At 42.2% G+C, this 21,790-nt stretch overlaps 1 protein-coding gene across 1 annotated transcript in view; it reads right to left on the reverse strand.

Moving 5' to 3' along the window:
- The window catches only part of LOC115460153 (serine/threonine-protein phosphatase 6 regulatory ankyrin repeat subunit B-like), a 182,981-nt gene that overhangs the window by 142,298 nt on the left and 18,893 nt on the right, over positions 1 to 21,790 (reverse strand). The window contains exons 4-7 of the mRNA XM_030189994.1: positions 21,236 to 21,340; positions 18,473 to 18,571; positions 9,547 to 9,648; positions 1,251 to 1,352 (exon numbers count right to left, since the gene is read on the reverse strand). Of these exons, the coding sequence (XP_030045854.1) occupies positions 1,251 to 1,352; positions 9,547 to 9,648; positions 18,473 to 18,571; positions 21,236 to 21,340 (408 nt within the window). The remainder of the gene's footprint in view (positions 1 to 1,250; positions 1,353 to 9,546; positions 9,649 to 18,472; positions 18,572 to 21,235; positions 21,341 to 21,790) is intronic.

The following is a 21,790-nucleotide window of genomic DNA, read 5'->3' on the forward strand; positions in this document are numbered from 1 at the left end:
GTCACAAGCAAAATCCCTTCCTTTTTTCATTCTTATTACCCTTCCTTGTGCTTTCTATAGATAAGGTGATCAGAACTCCATACAATAATCAAAATGTGGTTCTACTATAGACACAGAGGATAGACACAGAGGTTTCCTAAATAGGAGGAAAGCAAGGGTGGACTGATAAAGGTTCATGGGCTACTAACCACCTATCAAAAGTGATTAAACTAGATGGAGGTTAGAACATAAGTGTTGCCATACTGGGAGATTTAAGGTCCATCAAGCCCAGTATCCTGTTTCCAATAGTGGCCAATCCAGGTTACAAGTACCTGGCAAGATCCCAGAACAATAAAACACATCTTAATGCCGCTTATCCTAGAAATAAGCGGTGGATTAGCTGGGGCAGAGTTGTGATGTATGTGCATATTTTATATAACATGTATGGAGACACAGAGTAGATGCACACAATTACACCTACCCTAAAATTAGCCCATATTTAGGATTATATTTGTTTATGTGCATCACTTTGCACTTGTCCATATTAAATATCTTCTGCCGTTCAGATGTCCAGTTCCATAGTCTCACACAATTCTATTACAATTCTTTACAATTTGCTCATATTTTAATGAGCATTTCACCCTTATTGACATGTTTGTTTACACCTTCAAAAATTCTAAGATTGGTAAGGCAAGATTTCCCTTGGCGAAATTCATGTTGGTTCTTTCCCATTAAGTCATATCTATCCATTTGCCCAAGCCTTAACAATACTTTCTAGCATTTTGCCCAGCATCAACATCAAGCTCAGTGGTATGTAATTTCCAAGATTAACCCTAGGGCTCTTTATAAAAATTAATATCACATTGGCTACCCTCTGACCCTCAATACAGTAAAAGATTTTAATAGTAAGTTGCAGGTCTATAAATTTATATCAGAGTTATTTCGGAAATCAAATACCACCAGATCTGTATGATTTCATACTATTTACCTTGTAAATTTCCTCTAGTGTATCTAGCCCATCTTCTAAAATAGGTGGTCAGATGGCACCTACTGGTAAAAACTGATAGCTAAATCCTTTTTGGTGTTGCCTATGCAAACACTTCTTAGGCTTGGAGGTTATATGGTTGTGTACTGATAAAACATTTTTAGAATCTATTGACCACATATTTATTGTAGTTTTGCAAATTTGTGAAGTCCATATTTTCCACTGATCCTACGCAGTCCAGATAGCACTCAGATGCAGCCACAAAAAATATATATTAGCTACTTGCCTTGGTGCGAGCTAAAACATTTGAGTGAAACTTCTCGGTGAGAACCTCCACGATGTTGGTATGACCTCTTTCTGCAGAGACGTGCAAGGGAGACCTGTCCAACTTAAAAAACAAAACAAAAAGACACACAACGGAATGATGGAATGCAAATCACCTCCACTGCTCTTTCACATCCTTTTAGGCAACAGTCAATGTGTTTTATTTTTCAAGACAAAAAGTTTATGTTTCTGTTTGCAAAATCAAATGAGAGCTGTCCTTGCCTAGGCATAGAAGGTATTGGCTCTATAGCATAATAGTCACAGATATGTTTAATCTCTACAGATCTTATTAATTCAGGTTTTATTCCATTCTGTGCCTGTGTTGAAAGATCAGTATCTAGAAACAGTGGCACAGTTCATATCAGGCAGTAGATTCTATCATTAAACCATACACAGGTTGGAAGTAACAGAATGGAAGTATATTACAAGAGGATATTCTTCCTGTGATAGCCTCATTTTTCTTGTTTGTTTCCTAAGTCAAATGTCCATTTAGGTATATTAAAAGCAGGAAGCCGGCAAAAGGATCGATTGGACCGCTAGATGACCAAGGAGTAAAAGGGGCGATCAGGGAAGACAAAGCTGTAGCGGAGAGATTAAATGAATTCTTTGCTTCAGTCTTCACTGAGGAAGATTTGGGTGAGATACCAGTGCCAGAAATGGTATTCAAAGCTGACAAGTCAGATAAACTGAATTAATTCTCTATAAACCTGGAGGATGAAATGGGGCAGTTCTACAAACTGAAGAGTAGCAAATCTCCTGGACTGGATGGTATTCATCCTAGAGTACTGATAGAACTGAAAAATGAACTTGTGGAGCTATTGTTAGTAATATGTCATTTATCCTTAAAATCGGGCGTAGTACCGGAAGATTGGAGGGTGGCCAATGTAATGCCGATTTTTTTAAAAGGTTCCAGGGGAGATCCGGGAAATTATAGACCACTGAGTCTGACGTTAGTACCGGGCAAAATGGTAGAGACTATTATAAAGAACAAAATTACAGAACATATTCAAAAGCATGGATTAATGAGACAAAGCCAACATGGATTTAGTGAAGGGAAATCTTGTCCCACCAATCTACTACATTTCTTTGAAGGGGTGAACAAACATGTGGATAAAGGGGAGCTGGTTTATATTGTGTATCTGGATTTTCAGAAGGCGTTTCCGCTGCTTTTGACACTGTCGATCACAGCATACTTCTCGATACCCTGTCCCCACTTGGATTCCAGGGCTCTGTCCTTTCCTGGTTCTCTTCCTACCTCTCCCTCCGCACCTTTAGTGTTCACTCTGGTGGATCCTCTTCTACTTCTATCCCTCTGCCTGTCGGCGTACCTCAGGGTTCTGTTCTTGGTCCCCTCCTCTTTTCTATCTACACTTCTTCCCTTGGTTCATTAATCTCATCCCATGGCTTTTCCTACCACCTCTATGCTGATGACTCCCAAATCTACCTTTCTACCCCTGATATCTCACCTTGCATCCAAACCAAAGTTTCAGCGTGCTTGTCTGACATTGCTGCCTGGATGTCTCAATGCCACCTGAAATTAAATATGACCAAAACCGAGCTTCTCATTTTCCCCCCCAAACCCACCTCCCCGCTCCCCCCGTTTTCTATTTCTGTTGATGGCTCTCTCATTCTCCCTGTCTCCTCAGCTCGAAACCTTGGGGTCATCTTTGACTCTTCTCTCTCCTTCTCTGCTCATATCCAGCAGACCGCCAAGACCTGTCGTTTCTTCCTTTACAACATCCGTAAAATCCGCCCCTTTCTTTCCGAGCACTCTACCAAAACCCTCATCCACACCCTTGTCACCTCTCATTTAGACTACTGCAATCTGCTTCTTGCTGGCCTCCCACTTAGTCACCTCTCCCCTCTCCAGTCGGTTCAAAACTCTGCTGCCCGTCTCATCTTCCGCCAGGGTCGCTTTACTCATACTACCCCTCTCCTCAAGACCCTTCACTGGCTCCCTATCCGTTTTCGCATCCTGTTCAAACTTCTTCTACTAACCTATAAATGTATTCACTCTGCTGCTCCCCAGTATCTCTCCACACTCGTCCTTCCCTACACCCCTTCCCGTGCACTCCGCTCCATGGATAAATCCTTCTTATCTGTTCCCTTCTCCACTACTGCCAACTCCAGACTTCGCGCCTTCTGTCTCGCTGCACCCTACGCCTGGAATAAACTTCCTGAGCCCCTATGTCTTGCCCCATCCTTGGCCACCTTTAAATCTAGACTGAAAACCCACCTCTTTAACATTGCTTTTGACTTGTAACCACTTGTAACCACTCGCCTCCACCTACCCTCCTCTCTTCCTTCCCGTTCACATTAATTGATTTGATTTGCTTACTTTATTTATTTTTTGTCTATTAGATTGTAAGCTCTTTGAGCAGGGACTGTCTTTCTTCTATGTTTGTACAGCGCTGCGTATGCCTTGTAGCGCTATAGAAATGCTAAATAGTAGTAGTAGTAGTAGTAGCGTTTGACAAAGTACCTCATGAAAGACTCCAGAGGAAATTGGAAAGTCATGGGATAGGAAGTAGTGTTCTATTGTGAATTAAAAACTGGTTAAAAGATAGAAAACAGAACGTAGGGTTACATGGTCAGTATTCTCAATGGAGAAGGGTAGTTCGTGGGGTTCCCCAGGGTTCTGTGCTGGGACCACTGCTTTTTAACATATTTATAAATGACCTAGAGATGGGAGTAACTAGTGAGGTCATTAAATTTGCTGATGACACAAAGTTATTCAAAGTCGTTAAATCACGGGAGGATTGTGAAAAATTACAAGAGGACCTTACGAGACTGGGAGACTGGGCGTCTAAATGGCAGATGACATTTAATATGAGCAAGCGCAAAGTGATGCATGTGGGAAAGAGGAACCCAAATTATAGCTACATCATGCAAGGTTCCACATTAGGAGTCACAGACCAAGAAAGGGATCTAGGTGTCATCGTTGATGATACGTTGAAACCTTGTGCTCAGTGTGCTGCTGCGGCTAAGAAAGCAAATAGAATATTAGGTATTATTAGGAAAGGAATGGAAAACAAAAATGAGGGCGTTATAATGCCATTGTATCTGTCCATGGTGCGACTGCATCTCGAATATTGTGTTCAATTCTGGTCGGCGCGTCTCAAAAAAGATATAGTGTAATTAGAAAAGGTGCAGAGAAGAATGACGAAAATGATAAAGGGGATGGGACGACTTCCCTGTGAGGAAAGGCTAAAGCAGCTAGGGCTCTTCGGCTTGGAGAAATGATGGCTGAGGGGAGATATGATAGAGGTCTATAAAATAATGAGTGGAGTTGAACGGGTAGATGTGAAGCGTCTTTTTATGCTTTCCAAAAATACTAGGACTAGGGGGCATGCGATGAAGCTACAAAGTAGTAAATTTAAAATGAATCGGAGAACATTTTTCTTCACTCAACATGTAATTAAACTCTGGAATTCGTTGCAGGAAAATGTGGTAAAGGTGGTTAGCTTAGCAGAGTTTAAAAAAGTTTTGGATGGCTTCCTAAACAAAAAGTCCATAGACCATTATTAAATGGACTTGGGGAAACTCCACTATTTCTGGGATAAGCAGTATAAAATGTTTAGTACTTTTTGGGGATGTTGCCAGGTATTTGAGACCTGGATTGGCCACTGTTGGAAACAGGATGCTGGGCTTGATGGACCTTTGGTCTGTCCCAGTATGGCAATACTTATGTACTTATGTAACTTGGAGACAATGCAATTCTGGAACTTGGAAACACAGCAGGGAAGACAGGAACTTGGAGACACGTCAGGCCAGGCAGGAACCTGGAGACAAAGCAGGCCAGGCAGGAACTGGAGACAAGGCAAGGCTGGAACTTGAAGATAAGGCAAAGCTGGAACTTGGAGACACAGCAAGATTGGAAATTGAAGACATGGCAGGCAAGGCAGGAACTTGGAGACACACAAGGCAAGGCTAGATGAGGCAAAGCTCCTGAAGCCCTGTTGCGACGGCAGAGGTGAAAAGTTGTAAGGCCCATTATAAGAACCTCAGCAGATGAGGACATCAATAGGCGTTCAATCCTATTCCTGCCACAAGATCTTTAAAAGAAGACCCCTGCATGTGCACATGCCTAGGAGACACCAATGCTAGAAGCAGCAGAAGACTGAGCGACTCAGCAGACTGACAAAACGCTCTGATGTGCAGGAGCCGCAGCATAGGTGGTTCTCCATGCCAGAGAACCAGTCCGGTGCCCAAAAGCCACAAAGGCTGACTGCACCAAGGGACCCGATGGGGAAACAGGTACATTGGGGTAGGAGGCCTGACAGAGCTGTGACTGTATTCCCTTCTCAAAGGGCCTCCTCCCCTCGGACCAGGGTTGTGTGTCTCGGAAGAGAGATGATAGCACTTCTCAGGAGCACAAGACTAACAGACTTCCATGAATTGTCCTTGAAACCATAGGCCCTTTAGGAATCAAAGGTGTCCTGAACCATGTACCCATGCTCTGGTTCTTTGGGCACAATGCATTACATAGGAACTGAAAGAGATTCCTAGGAAAATTCCTAGCCAAGGCCTGAATCTTGAATACAGAAAGTGAACATGACTACTGTGTGGAAGTATCCCTCCCAATAGGAGATCCATGGCATCATCGCTTTCCCAACATGGAGGACTCCTTAGGGCTCATGGCCTTCGCAATCTGTCATGGACTCGGGGGGAGTGAGCCCTTGGGCCATAGCAGGCAACCAGCTAGGCGAGTCACATGGGCTAAGCAGAGCACTAGGCAATCACTAAGCACAGCACTAGACAAGGCTTGGCAGAAAACAAGGCAGACATGACTTGAACTGGAGACAAGGCAGTTAGGGTTTGACTGAAGACAAGACTGGGAAGGACAAGGAGTAGGAGGCGCCAATGTCAAAAGCAGCAGAAGACTGAGCGGCCCAGCAGACAGAGCGCTCTGGCTTGTGCGAACTGCAGCACCAGCGGTCCACCGCACCAGAGAACCATTCCGGCGTTCAGAAACTGCGGAGGTCGACTGTGCTGTGGGACCCGACGGGGAAACAGGTGTGTTGGAGCAGGGGGCATGGCAGAGCCATGATACCATCACTGCTACTGCTACTACTACTACTGTTCTGTCCCCATTTACATGTGTGCATATTACGTTGTTTACATATTAAGTTCTATTGTATTTTGACTACTACTTCTTGCAGTTGTTTTTAGTTCTGCTGCTGGTGACCCCCTGTGGGCACATTTCCCCTGCTCCCTTTGACTTATAGGCCTTTCCTTTTTGCTCAGACTCAGGCCCATTTGTCTTCTGAGTAACTCTTGTCCCCCTTCCATCATGTACTTTCAAGACAGATGAAAGAATCAGAAGGCTGCATCTGGTTCTAGTTAGCAACCCAAAGGGATCTCTCCTCCCTTCAGTAAAGCACCACCTTTTTTACCTGAGCATACTATTGAGTACACCACTGCTTGCTTATTCGGTGTACTCCAAATCTCCAATATGGTTTTAGCCTTTAGTGTGGCAGCAATTCAGTGTGACTGAATCTATTTTCCCCTCACCCCTTTCTACAGACTACAATAAATGCCTGTTCATTTTCTACCTGTGCAATAAAAGACTGTTGGGATTTAGACAAGGTGCTTCACTGGAGATTGATACCTGGTTTAATTAATTAGCAATGCATAGGTTCTGTGAGATCATTGACATCTAATGATCATTTCTATAGTGCTACTGGACATATGCAGTGCTGTACACAAACACATTAGAGACAGTCACTGTTCAACAGAACTTATAATCTATTCAAGATAGACAAATATGGTATTAGAGAGTTACACTTATTTTGGGCATGATTAAAACAACACGGGTATTGAACAAGTGAGCAAGGGGTTAAGAGATGAAAGCTGCTTCAATCAGGTGAGCTTTTAGCCTGGATCTGAATAAATAGTGTAATATATTTATGTTTGAATTTAATATACCACCTTTCTTATGAAGAAAACAAGGTGATGTACAAAAATTAAAATAGAAACAGAACTTCATTATCAAACAAGACAGCATAGAAGAAAAAGAAAAGAAAGAAGGAAAAATTAAAGAAAGGCGGGCAATGCTTGAGGTTGTCACGTCCCCCTGCAACCAGGACCACCATGCACCATGCTAGCCAGTCAACAGTATCTAACACTGTCCTGGGAAGGAACTCTTTGAAAAGTATTAGGGGTAATATTGAGCCCTTGCAGTCAGTGGGGCTTTTCAGCTTGGAGAAGAGACGGCTGAGGGGAGATATGATAGAAGTGTATAAAATAATGAGTGGAATGGATCGGGTGGATGTGAAGCGACTGTTCACGCTATCCAAAAATACTAGGACTAGAGGGCATGAGTTGAAGCTACAGTGTGGTAAATTTAAAACGAATCGGAGAAAAGTTTTCTTCACCCAACGTGTAATTAGACTCTGGAATTCGTTGCCGGAGAACGTGGTACGGGCGGTTAGCTTGACGGAGTTTAAAAAGGGGTTAGATAGATTCCTAAAGGACAAGTCCATAGACCGCTATTAAATGGACTTGGAAAAATTCCGCATTTTTAGGTATAACTTGTCTGGAATGTTTTTACGTTTGGGGAGCGTGCCAGGTGCCCTTGACCTGGATTGGCCACTGTCGGTGACAGGATGCTGGGCTAGATGGACCTTTGGTCTTTCCCAGTATGGCACTACTTATGTACTTATGTACATTGCTGCAGGTTTTTTTATACCTGGATAATCAGCGCTGGTATGTTATACCTGGATATTCACTGGCACAGGTATAACTTTGCCAGTGCTACTGATCTGAGTACCAGCAATATTCCGATCAGTATCTGGAGAACTAACCAGATAAAGTTAGGCAGCCTTTTTACTATATATATTGTCGCTAAGGAGGAGATTCTATATATGGCGCCTAAAAAATTAGCACTGAAATCAGTGTCACCTAAGCATATTCTATAATCAGCACCTAGATTTAGGAGGAGTGGCCTAGTGAGTAGGGTGGTGGACTTTGGTCCTGAGGAACTGAGTTCGATTCCCACTTCAGGCACAGGCAGCTCCTTGTGACTCTGGGCAAGTCACTTAACCCTCCATTGCCCCATGTAAGCCGCATTGAGCCTGCCATGAGTGGGAAAGCGCAGGGTACAAATGTAACAACAACAAAAATATGTTTAGTTGATATTTCAGTGCCTAAATCTGCGCACATCCATTTACACCAAGTAAAACATGGCGTAAATTCTGGTGCATAGATTTAGGCGCACTGGGCCATATTCTATAACTAGGCGCCTACATTTTGGAACTCCCATGAAATGCCCATTTCCCCACTGATAACCATGCCCCTTTTTGCCTGTGCATGTTAGAAGTTTGGCTCACATCATTCCAGAATACGCTTAGCAAGTTGTGCGCCTAAATTCTAATCAGTGCCAATTAGTGCTCATTATTGCTCGTTATGTGCTGATATCAGCGCACATTAGCTTGTTAAGCCAATTAAGTTATGTGCACTGTTATAGAATCCACACCGATTTCACTGCCTAAATCTAAGCACACTATATAGAATCCAGAAGGTAATTGAGTAAATGCAAACTCTGCCCCAGACCGCGCCAGCATTACCTGGATAGTGCAAAGCAAGGGCGTAGTCAGACTTCGACTGGGGTCCGGAGCCTGAGGTGAGGGGGCACATTTTAGCCCCCCCCCCCAGTACCGCCAACCCGCCCGCCGCTGCAACCCTCTCGACCCCCCCCCCCTTCCCACCGCCAACCCTCTCCTGCTGCATGCCTTTGCTGGCGGGTGATCCCAACCCCCCGCAAACTGAAGTCCTCTTCTCGGATATAAACCGGAATCCCTATGCAGTAGCAAGAATGAGAATTGTATGAAACTAATATGAACTAGGCATATCCATCCTCAAAATTTTCATTTCATTTCACTTCCCATGTCGGAAAACAAGAATTTTGGGGTTTTTTGTTTTTTGTTATGGAAGCAATATCATTAATAGTGTGCAGTCTTGGAAAAAATGCACACTTTTCTAAAAATGTATGCACTTTTTATGAAGAGAGCACTGTTTTCACAAAACTGTGCACTGTTTCAGAAAATTAAAAATGTTTCCCCCTTCTTTTCAAGCATAAAGAATACAAAATGACATGAAAAATGTTGACATTCTTCATGTTGTTTCAAAAAAAATGCAGTTCCCACGTATGAACGTGGCAAAGCTGATCATGAAGAGAGGCTGGGGGAGGGGGGAATAGGGTAAAAAAATTGAAGAAAATGTGATTTTTTTTAACTTTTTAATATAGCTGCTGATACCTTGTCTGTTATATTAGGGTTGGCCTTGCACTGATAGAAGAACTTCAACAAAACTTCATCACCTTCCCAAGCGACAACATGCATTGGGGTGTGACCTTCCTCCTAGACAAAGGGAAAGAGTTGATTCTGATTTTAGTCACATCTCAGTTGCAAACAACAGGCTTGACAATATTTCTTTTTCTATGGACCTTGCTATCAATGGACAGCAAAATGTAACAGGTATATAAGATTAATTTCCTAGACAATGTCTTCCCAAACCTGTCCTACAGCCAGTCAAGTTTTCAGAATAAATCCAAACCAAGAATACTCTAATGTTAAATATCAACCACGCCGTGACAAACCATTAAAAAACAAAAATGGAGGAAAAGGCCTCAAAAGTCTGTGGTACTCAATGAAATCTCATAGAAGATTTAGGGGTCCTTTTACAAAGGCACACCAAAAAGCGGGCTGCGGTAGTGTGGGCATGTGTATTGGACGCACACTGGATCATTTCTCTATTTATTTAAAAGCTTGCCTTATGTAACCTGAGGAATTTTTTTAACCTCTGTGGGGGTCCCCACAATTAGGTCCTGAGGTTCAGGCAGAGCCGGGGCCTTTCTTAAAGCTGCCCCTTACAAAAAGCAAGCCTCCTGCGGCTTCAAAAACAAGTCTGCCGCTCCAGAGCACCTGCACCCATGAACCGCAGCTCACACCCCAGGACCCTCCAAAGGTAAAAATAAACCTCGGGTTATATATTGGAAGCTTTCAAATAAAAAAAACCAAAACACAGACACACACACACATAAACAGTCATAAACCTCACAAGGTTGCTCTTGTTTTCAAAAGCGTCTGCGAATGTTTGGGGTCTCACAATATGGTGGCAAGCTCCACCCACTGGCTTCAGCCCACAGAATGGACCAGAGAGGCTCATGCCATCTCCTGTCATAAAACCTCCTAGTTTTTAAAAGATTGGCTGCTGCCAGCTGAATTAGACTCGAATATTCAGTGCTGGCTCCTATCCGGGGACCGGTATCGAATATTTGGGTCTTTGGCTGCTCCTGGGAACAGGGCCGGCCCAAGGCAAGATGCCACCTGAGGCGGAGCTTATATGCCACTCCCCAGACATTTTACCTCATCATGGTGATGTTCCAAATCCGGCAGCAGCAGTGGCAGTGATTCCCATACATTGCCCTGCCGCTGCCAGCACCCGTCTCTTCTCTTTACTGTGGCTGCCTGAGCGAAACAGAAGTTACTTCAGGTGGCCGCAGTAAAGGGAAAGGTGGGTGCTGGCGGTGACAGGGCAGAGTATGGGAATCATTGCTGCTGCTGCTGCTGGGTTTGGAAAGTCAAATGCCACGAAGCTGCCCCCCTCCGAGATGCTGCTCCTGAAGAGTGCCACCTGAGGCCTCCGCCTCAGATGACCTAATGGTTGGGTCACCCCTGCTTGGAAGTTATCCAGGTACAGCTGATATTCAATGTCATACCTGGATTACTAACTGGGCGTGGTTAGAACAGTTTTATCCCCCTAATTCTATAAAGTGTGCCAATTAAGCACTTACCCACAGATTCTATATATTGCGCCTTAATTTCCATGCGAAAAGCCAAGCGTATTCTATAGCAATGCACATAACTTAATTGGTTAACTAGCTAATCAGCGCTGTTAATTGGATGTTAACAAGCAATTATCAGCACTATTGGCATTCACTAAGATTTACGTGCACAACTCGCTAAGCGTATACTATAACGTGCTGCTTGTAAATTCCAAGTCACACAGTTGAAAAGGGGACGCGGTTATGGACGTGGAATGGGCAGGTCATGAGCATTTTGAAAATCTATGCACATTATTATAGAATACACCCTCTCTACACTAATTTAGATGTTGGGATTTACACCAAGTAAAACATGGCCTAAATGGACATGACCAAATTTGGTCGCATGGAGAAGCACTCAGTATTATTTAATATACCACACAAAACTTTAAGCCTATTCTAAGGTATACTCCAGAGAATACACCTAGGCATATTTTTTCTCTGCATGGCTTTTTCAGGCACAATATATAGAATCTAGCCCTTAATCTTTGGTGCTCAAACAGAAATTAATGGAAGTTCAGCACCAAAAGAGGAATGAAACAATACTTTGGCACATATGTGTCATTTCTTTTGACTTTCATTTAGAAGGTTCATCACAGACACAGATGCTTAAATCATGTACTAGAGAAACTCTGTTTAGAGAAGTCTGGAGCACTCAGCCCAGGACCCATGGAGAAGGACCAGTCCATGAGGAAGTTGACCCAGAGGAATCCAACAAACCACAAATAGAGGAGCTGAGTTTTTCTGATTTTGAAACTAGATTCTGAAAACGACTGGAGTTACTGCAAATTGTATGTTTGTTTTTATTGTAATGGCCATTTCTAGGAAGCCTTGGATGCTTGAGGACTCATTTGGTTTGTTTTGCTGCTAACTATAACACAGTGCTGTTTTGAATGACCCCCTTTTGGATTTTACTTGCCATTGCTGAGATCATTAATTTGACCTGCCGAAACACTGCCCGTGTTGGGTCTACTGAATTAAAGGACTCTCCATTGTTCTACTCTTGAAGGCTCATTTGTGCTTTTTTTTTTTTTTTTTTTTGCTGTTTTTATTGTAATTCTCTACGAGTAATTTATTTTGGAAAGACAGAGTAGAAGTACTAGAAATTAAATTCAATCAAAGAAAACTCAGGATAAGCATAGACGATACTTATCTTTGACAGAGTGATAAAAAGTCTGAGATGAACCTGAGGATCTATGACATTGTACAAGAAACCAAATTCCGCAATTAAACAGGCCTTGCAGCTCCTCTCTGCCATCATATTCTATGTTTAATGGTTTAATGTTGGATCCAACCACAACAGAGGCCGATGTTTCTCTATCATTTTACCCAAAACTCCTTGTAACCAAATGTATTTTCTCTTCTATTTCCCATATCCTCGATGAATTGTAAGCCACATTGAGCCTGCAAAAAGGTGGGATAATGTGGGATACAAATGCAATAAATAAATAAATAAAATAAAGCATATTAATGCACTCTATTTTATCCATTCCATTATCTCAAAGTTAACTCTATTCCCAAGTTTAAAATGTAGCTCCTCTTTTGCCCAAGACTTTAATGCCCTGTGGACTTCTGGAAAGGAAAATAATCTCCACAGAAAATAAACAAGACAAGTAAAAATTTGGCAAAAAGCTCTGTGAGGCTTTTGACTGATCTTTAAATACACATCAGCATAAGGCCTACCTCTGGACAAACAAATCCCATGGTGCTTTCTTATAGTTTTTGGCAGAAAATTTTGCTTGTACAGCTATTTGCTGTGAATATATATTTATTTATTTAAGTAATGGGTGAGGCAAAATCTATATCAAAACTGTTGTACATGAAAAGCAGCCATATTATGACGCGTTATTCCTTTATAAATATCCTTGGCTCAAATGGCAAGAGAAAAATGTACAGTTCATAGATGTCCAAAAAGGAAGGCCATTTATTCTTTATCAATGTACTTGGATCCACTTAGCAAGATGGTTTCCTACCACATCATAATATTGAACAGTGAACATTAACTGGCAGACTGACTTGTGACTGTTTGAATAAGAATTTGAAAAGGTTCTGGTAAGGTATTGTCAACTAGTCAACTAAAAAATAAATAAATAAACAAATAAAAAAGAAACATCAACATTAAGGGGGAAAGTTATCAACATGTGTTACTGTTAAGTCAGATTATTTTAGCACAGATCTCATTTTACATGTAGTTAGGCCCTGTGCTAAAATATCTTGACTTGAGATAAAGTAATCTGACTTAACAATAGCTGCCTTTGATAACTTCCCCTCTAAATAAATTCACTTTGGGGCTCATTTTTGAAAGAGAAAAATGTTTAAAAAGTGGCATAAAGCAGCATTTAGACATTTTTCTCACCAAAATGTCCAAATTGGTATTTTTAAAAACCCATTTTGCAGATGTTTATCTATGCAGTTCATCTGCAATGCATCCAAATCTCAAGGGGGCATGTTGGGGCATATTAAGGGTGGGATTTGCCGTTCCTAAGACTTGGACGTGTTTCAGCCATAATGGACAAAACAAAAACGTCCAGGACTAGGTCTAGGCCAGTTTTAATAATGACTAAGCCACAGAAAAGTGCCCGGGGGGGGGGGGGGGGGGTATTTTCTAAGCTACAGTAGCGTTTTTAGCTCACAATAGACATCAGCTTGGGTAAATGCCGAAACACCCACAGGAATATAATAGGTGTCGCGGCGTTTACTGCCAACTGACTTCTACTGCGAGGTAAAAATGCTGCCATGGCTTAGTAAAAGACCCCCTAAATGACCAGATGACTACTGAAGGAATAAAGGAGTGACCCCCTTACTCCCCCAGTGGTCACTGACCCCCTCCCACCCACCAAAGATGTGAAAGGAATAGTACATACCAGCCTCTATGACAGCCTCAGATGTTATGGCCAGTCCTATTAGAGCAGCAAGCAGGTCCCCGGAGTAGCCTAGTGGTCAGTGCAGTGCAATGGGGAGAAGTGAACTACTACTATAATCCACTCTAACTGTTACACTTGTGGTGGAATGTGTCATCCCCCCAAAACCCACCAAAAACCTACTGTACCCACATATACATAATAACCCGACCCATAAAGTCTATTGTAGTGGTGTATAGTTGGGTAAAGTAAGTTTTTGGTGGGTTTTGGAGGGCTCACCACACATAATAAGGGGTTAAGGGTGAGATGTGTACTTTTATGTGAAGGCCACTGCAATGCCCTCTAAGGTGCCTTACTGCTCTGCTGGGATGTCTGTGTGGTCAGTCTATTAAGAATGCTGGCTCCTCCTACATCTTAATGGCTTGATTTTGTACATTTTTCATTTGGATGTTTTTTTTATTTTATTTTAAATGGACCAAAAATAAAAGCATTCAGATCACAAAACATCTAGCAAATAGCCATTTTTGAAAAAAAAAAAAAAAAAAAAAAGACATTCTGCTGTTTCGGAAATGAACATATATTCCCCACTTGAATTTTGGACATTTTGAGCAAAGCATTCAAAGTTGGACTTGCTCCTCTTTGTATCTGCAGTGCATGTTTTATAGTCAGACACCAGGAAGAAAATATTGTGAGTTAAAGATCAGGTTGCTTTAAAAGGTGAAGGCTTTTTCTCCACTTAACTATAGCCAACATGTTATGGGGTTGTTATTCAGCCAGCATCATGCCCAGAAACTTAATGCCAGGCCATCTTTAGGCTCTGGCATTGAATTTTTAGGTTTATGGAGCCGGCTACACCATAATCAGTTAACTGCAATATTCAGAACTTAAACCAGTTATGAGGCACCGCATAAAGATAGGGCTGACTTTTTAAAATAAATATTTATAATTTTACAAACATATCGAGAACAAACTTGACTAAAGCAAAACATTCCTTATATAACAACACAATATAGAAATCCTTTCCAATGACCTGGAAAGGAAACAAACAACAAAAAAAGGTTAAAAAAAAAAAAGCACCCCGATTTTATAAGGGATAGTTACAAACTTTCCAAAGTAATAAAGGAAAAGTAAGAACTTATGGGGGAGTGGAAGAGTAGCTTGGTGGTTAGTACAGCAAACTTTGATCCTAGGGAACTGGGTTTAATTCCTACTGCAGTTCCTTGTGACTCTGGATAAGTCACTTCGGGGCCTTTTCACAAAGGCGAGGTAAGCTCTATGCACGTGTAATGTGTGCCAAAATGAGACTACCGCCAGGATAGCATGCCCCCTGGTGGTAATTTTGGATTTGACATGTGCCCATACCGCAGGACAAATTATTTTATTTCCGGCGTTTCCGGCATTAATCAGTAGTTCGCACGTGCCAACTGGTCACCGCATGTGTATCGCATGAGCCCTTACTACTAGATCAGTGAATGGTGTTAAGGGCTCAAGCCGTAACTAGGCATACGCTGGTTTCAGTTTTACCGCAGGTCTTTTTCCCGGCCCATTGAAAAAAAGCCCTTTTCCCCAGATGCAATAAAAACTGGCTCGGCGCATGCCAAAAACACGTGCCCACAGTACCGCAGGCCACTTTTTGCTGTGGCTTAGAAAAAGGACCCCTTAACCCTCCATTGCCCCAGGTACAAAATAAGTACCTGTATATAGTATGTAAACCACTTTGATTGTAACCACAGTGTTAGACTGTCATTGAAATGCCTTTGTGTTTGCTTATTTCTGATCTGAAGAAGAAGAGTTACCTTTGAAAGCTAATCAAAACATGTATTAAGTTAGTCCAATAAAAAAGGTATCATCTTATTTTCTTTTCCATGTTTTGTTTTATTTCTATTTATTACCATTGTAACCACAGAAAGGCACTATATCTTGTCCCTTTCCCTTTCCTTTCCTTAAAGAGAAAAATAGTTAAGAAGGAACTCTTCATTGACTAGACACAATCCAAAAGAAAAATATTTAAAGAAACTTGTTACTAAGCATTCTGGCTACATATTTAGAGTAAGAATATATTTACATTAGGGGACAGTGTGGAAACCAATATTGGTACTGGGGATTTCCTTGCTTCAATAAAATTTTTAAATTGGGCATGATCTGCATACACATATGTTTGAGCATTAACAAACATTTACATGGAAACTGCAGGAAAAACAGCCCTCCAAGTGCCAAAAGCTGAGGCTTGAGAGCTAAAAAAAAAGCCTTCCACCTACGCTGAGTGGCACTACAGAGGTCAGGAAAGATCATAAACTTTCTATCCCAGAAAATTCACATTTCTATGACAAAAATACAGTCTTAGGACCCAGTGCTTGTCTGGTTCCAGTGCAAATGAGACAAGGAGAGTTGCCTTCGGTATAACAGTCTCGGAACCTTCCAAAAAAATGGACAGATCGAAACTATCCTTGGCTCCTTCTCTTCTTGCCCCTAACTGGTCAGAAGCATGACAGTCTACATAATAAGTTCTCACAAGTGGCAAAGAGTCTTTGGGAATTTGAAGAGCTTCCATCAGATATTTTTTAAACAAATCAGTTGGTGGCAAAATAGGTGATTTAGGACAAATTGAGACATCTCAGGTTTAAACAACACTCATAATTTTCTAAGACTTCTAACTTTTGATGAGTCACCTATTTGTCCTTATCTAATGAATCCTGTCCTTCCTTCAAGGTTCTCAAGTCCTCCTCATATTTATGTACTACAGCTTTTGTTGTACCAACAATTCCTCCTGCTTTGCCACTTGTGACCTTAGCGCGTCTTGGCCTGAATTAAATGTATCCAAATGTTTTGACAAGGAGTCCTCCTTTTGCCCAATAGTATCCCATAGTTCCTCTAATATAACTGAACCAAGTCTCTTCGTACCCTTAATGCAAAAATGTTCTCCTGGAGCAGTTTGTTGGGGTTATCCAAGGTCTAAATGCCTAACTGGAGCCTTACTCACCACTTCACTACCTCAAACTGCACCTGGCTACTTCTCCGGTACAGGACCCACCACTGTCCCACCTAAGGGGTGTAATCTGGGAACCACTTAGGTACCTGGAAGCATTCCCTGCAGGGCCAGTCCATCACCTCTTTCAGGTTTGAGTGGAAGCTTGCAAACCTAAGGGCTCAGAGATGCGTCAAAGATGCTCTGTGTGAGGGATCCCCCCTCTAGCACCAGTCCTGAGGATGTAATACTAGGGATAGAAACTGCATAGCTCACAATGGACTGCTGCACGAGAGAGAGGTTAACACCCAACTCAGATGGGTAAGAACATATCTTTCCCCTTGTGTTTAACCGTGTTCTTTCAGCGCCAACTAACTTTTATGCAGTCCTATTTATGAAGTAACCTTGGCTGGTTAAGTGCTGAATATTGGCATTTAACTGGCCAAATGCTGACTCCACCCGCAGAATACCCCCAAAATAGCCAGTTTTTGCGCTAGGCACTAAATAGACATTTTCAGCTGCACTATCCAGTTAAGCAATTTAACCATCCAAGAGTCATTTCTGGCTAGATAAACCACTTTGAATATCAACCCCTACATTCCTGGCCTTTGACTAACCACAGTCTTTTGAAAGACTGACCAGAATGATAAGTGCTCCATTGCCTCAGTTATTATTATTATTATATAGTTATTCCCTTTAGTCATACATCAGCACTTTAAGTCATGCGTGAGATATTTTGTGGCACATTCAAAATGTAAATATGCTCGATAGCAGATCGACTAGTTAGATACTACAAAACAAACAACAGATCTGCTGTCAGAAAAAGATTAATTCCTATACGCACTTAAAGCAGTGGAAAAAGCCTCAAAAATCCTTTTAAATCTTGAATTGATTCAAAAAAGATATGACGGGTCCAATAACCTTTTTCATCATCACTGGCATAAAAAACCACTGCTTGTGCTAATATTCATTCATTTATGGTTAAACTGTGATTATGTTATATTCAACACCAAATTCCACACTTATCTTTAAAGTGGATGCTTGCAGCTTAACTGCGCTGTACTCATTCACTCTCAACTGGTGCAGGGCCGACGGTGGCCAGCGTTTCGCAAGGCTGCTTCAGGGCCTTACATGTGTAAGGAAGCATATAGTGAAGCTGTCCTCTCAACCCGATAGTGCAGTAGAGGCCCTGAAGCAGCCTTGCGAAACGCTGGCCACCGTCGGCCCTGCACCAGTTGAGAGTGAATGAGTACAGCGCAGTTAAGCTGCAAGCATCCACTTTAAAGATAAGTGTGGAATTTGGTGTTGAATATAACATAATCACAGTTTAACCATAAATGAATGAATATTAGCACAAGCAGTGGTTTTTTTATGCCAGTGATGATGAAAAAGGTTATTGGACCCGTCATATCTTTTTTGAATCAATTCAAGATTTAAAAGGATTTTTGAGGCTTTTTCCACTGCTTTAAGTGCGTATAGGAATTAATCTTTTTCTGACAGCACATTCAAAATGTCCTCTACTTAATACTCACATTCTGGAAGTCCACTATGGCTCCGTACTCAACAAGAAGCTTGACCAGTTCTGGGTCTCTTTTCCTGCAGCTTGCATGCAGCACTGTGTCACCATATTTCTGCAATGAAAAAAAAAAGGATTTACAGTGTTAGTACAACAAACAGAAGCAGCATAGCCTTTGAATAGTTTTTTTTCTTGTTGGTTTTCTGGCCCTTCAATGTCCAATCTACTCCAATAGTGAAAAAGAGAAAATTATTACTAGTATGACAACTTTTCACTTGAAGAATTTCAGAATATATATAACTCTTTGCACTGAAAAAGGTGACTGTGGTAATTCATTACAAGGAACATGATAGTTGGCTCTCCCCATTGGGAGGTGGCCAAGGGTCGTGTTAATGAGGTCATTGAGTTGATAAATGGAAAAGTTTTGGAGGGAAAACTGTCTTTTGCTTCTTCTCTGCCAAGTTGGCAAGAAGGGGGACGGAGCTCCTGAATCTTGTACGAAAGAAAGGAAGGACTGAAAGGTTTTGTCTCAATTCTGCTTGAGAAACTGAAATTGTGTTATTGGTGTCTAAGACCAGTAGGAGGAAACAGCGGGCCCGATATTCAGCCAGTAGCAATCTGCAATTTGCTGACTAACCTGAGACAGGCACCGGCATTGAATTTCTGGGTTTTCAGAGCTGTTTAATGCAGTAGAGGATGGCCTAGTGGTTAGAGCACTGGTCTTGCAATCCAGAGGTGGCTGGTTTGAATCCCACTGCTGCTTCTTGTGATCTTGGGCAACTCACTTAACCCTCCATGGCCTTAGGTACAAACTTAGATTGTAAGCTCTCCTAGAACAGAGAAATATCTAGTATACCTGAATGTAACTTTCCTTGAGCTACTACTGCTGTGCTCTATCCAACAATTGGCATTGAATTTCCAGTACCATTTTTGGCTGCTGTAACCGGTTAAGCAATTATTCAGTACTAACTGGTTAAGTTCCTAGCAGTTAAAGATAGCACTGCTATTTATGTGGTCCTATTTAATTGCTAAACCCAGCACTGAATATTGTCACTAACTAGCTATATTGAGTGATATACTCTTTAGCAGCTATTTGTTAACTGCGAATATTCAGCGGAGATAACCAGCTACCTCCCACTGAATATTAGCGGTTAGCCGGCTAAACACTATTTAACTGGACAGGATGTGGCATTGAATTTTTGGATATATGAAGCCGGCTAAACCATAGCCAGTTAAGAGCTCTTGAGGTCACCCTCAGCCACTCTTCCCTCCATTACTAGATGGGCACTGCAATTCTTAAAATTTGGTCAGACATTGTGGGGAGGGTCCTAAGACATAGAAGGGTAAATCTGAGGTTTCTCCTTTCTTCCCCATCTCAGTACTGAAGAACTCTGATGATTGCAGAACTCAGTCCAACACAACCTCTTCTGGCACCATCTTGGTCCTCCAGCGGTTTTGGGACACTTTTCACCTGGTTTCTCCTCAGAGGGCTGCCTGATAAGGGTAGCTTTACAGCACAACCCTCCAAGTCATAGAAACACACAAGCCCATCCACCACAACAAGGTGGTGTCCCTTTGGAGGGGCTCCCAGTGCTTTTAAATGGACCAGCACATGACAGACAGTCAGAACTGCTTCCTTCTCTTTCTCCCTCAATGACTGCCAAGGCCAGATACTCCCCCCAATGGTACCCCAAATAATAAACAATCCACTGATGGCTCTCTTCAATTTCAGATCTCCCTCCCCAAAGCTTCTCCCAAACTCCCAAAGTCACCTCCATGGCAGAAACATCCAGACCTAACTGACAGAATCCCTGGTGTTTAGTGGGGTGGGGGCAGGAGTAAACCCCATTCACTCCTGCCCTTTGTGACCCCTAGTGGTAGTTTAAAAGTATTACCACTAAGGATCAAACTTCTGTATAAGGGGAAAAGGCCCTTTGGTGATTGGAGGGGACCAGGAGGGGTGTGGAATTGGTGGGGACCATTGAGGAGTGGTGTCTTATTTGGGGTACATCAGGAGGGTGGTGTCTGGCCTTTGAGGGGCCATGAGAGGATGCCTGGCCTTGGGGCCCATTGAGAAGGGGGAGAGGTCAGATTTGACTCTCACACATCGGCCCCTTTAAAAGTGCCTGGGAATATTGGGCTGCAACTTTATGGCCCAGGGATCCCAGGACGGAAAAATACTGCCAGCTTTTTGCTGGGGGTATTTTTCTAGGAATAACACAGCTTGCAGTGTTCACCACAAGCTGTGTTATTAAGTTTGCATACTAATGCACTTGTTTTGCATGCATTTGCATGCATTTGCATCTCATTACTATATAACCTGTGGTAAATTAAACTTTAATGGCCAAATAACTTGCATAATGACCATAATAGTAACATAGTAGCATAATAAATGATGGCAGATAAAGACCCGAATGGTCCATCCAGTCTACCCAAAAGTCACACTCATTATCAAATCATGATTAAACTAACAATGAATATAATATAAAATACTTGATCGTGGTCTTTCTTTGGCATTTCTGGGACATAGACTGTAAAAGTCTGCCCGGCACTGTCCTTATGTTCTAACTACTGGAGTTCCTGTCGAAGCCCACTCCAGCCTATCCAAATTCGTCTTGTAATTTGGGGGGGGGGGGGGGGGGGTCACAGATTGTAGAAGTCTGTCCGGCACTGCCTCACGTTCCTTTCTCTGTCTCCTAAGCAAGGTATGGTTGTGAATGTGTGAGTACAGAATAAGAAAGCACTATATTCTTCACAGTACATAGTAGGGGTACTATACCTTTCTTTGTGCCCTGAGCTGGGCTTCCACTTGAGCGGAAAGCAGTTCCTTACAGATGCCAATGTTTCCAGATTCCACAGCCAAGAAGAGAGGAATACAACCATCCTGCAAATACAAAGAACAGTTCTCGCTCCAGGATTACCACTCACATCCTCATAATCATTCTTATCAAAATCACATGTAATTATCTTTGCACTTTACAAAATGTTGGTTCATATTCAAAGCTAGTTCTGGGTAGCAGCACCTGCTACCCAGGTAACTGGTCTCCTTCATGCTTTGCTTCCTGTGTCCCAGATCCTGTTCTCAAACTGCACCAGGTCTCCTGGAAGAGTATCATCCTTTTGTCGAGTGGTGGAGTAGCCTAATGATTAGTGCAGTGGGCTGAAGACCTGAGGAACTGGGTTCAGTTCTCATTACAGCTCCTTGTGACTTTGGATAAGATACTTAAACCTCCGTTGCCCCAGGTACAAAAACATAGATTGTGAGCCCACTAAGGACAGAGAAAGTAACTGCATATAATAAATGTAAACCACTTTGGTTATTCCACAGAAAGGT

Source organism: Microcaecilia unicolor, chromosome 1, assembly GCF_901765095.1.
Source record: "Microcaecilia unicolor chromosome 1, aMicUni1.1, whole genome shotgun sequence".
NCBI lineage: Eukaryota > Metazoa > Chordata > Amphibia > Gymnophiona > Siphonopidae > Microcaecilia > Microcaecilia unicolor.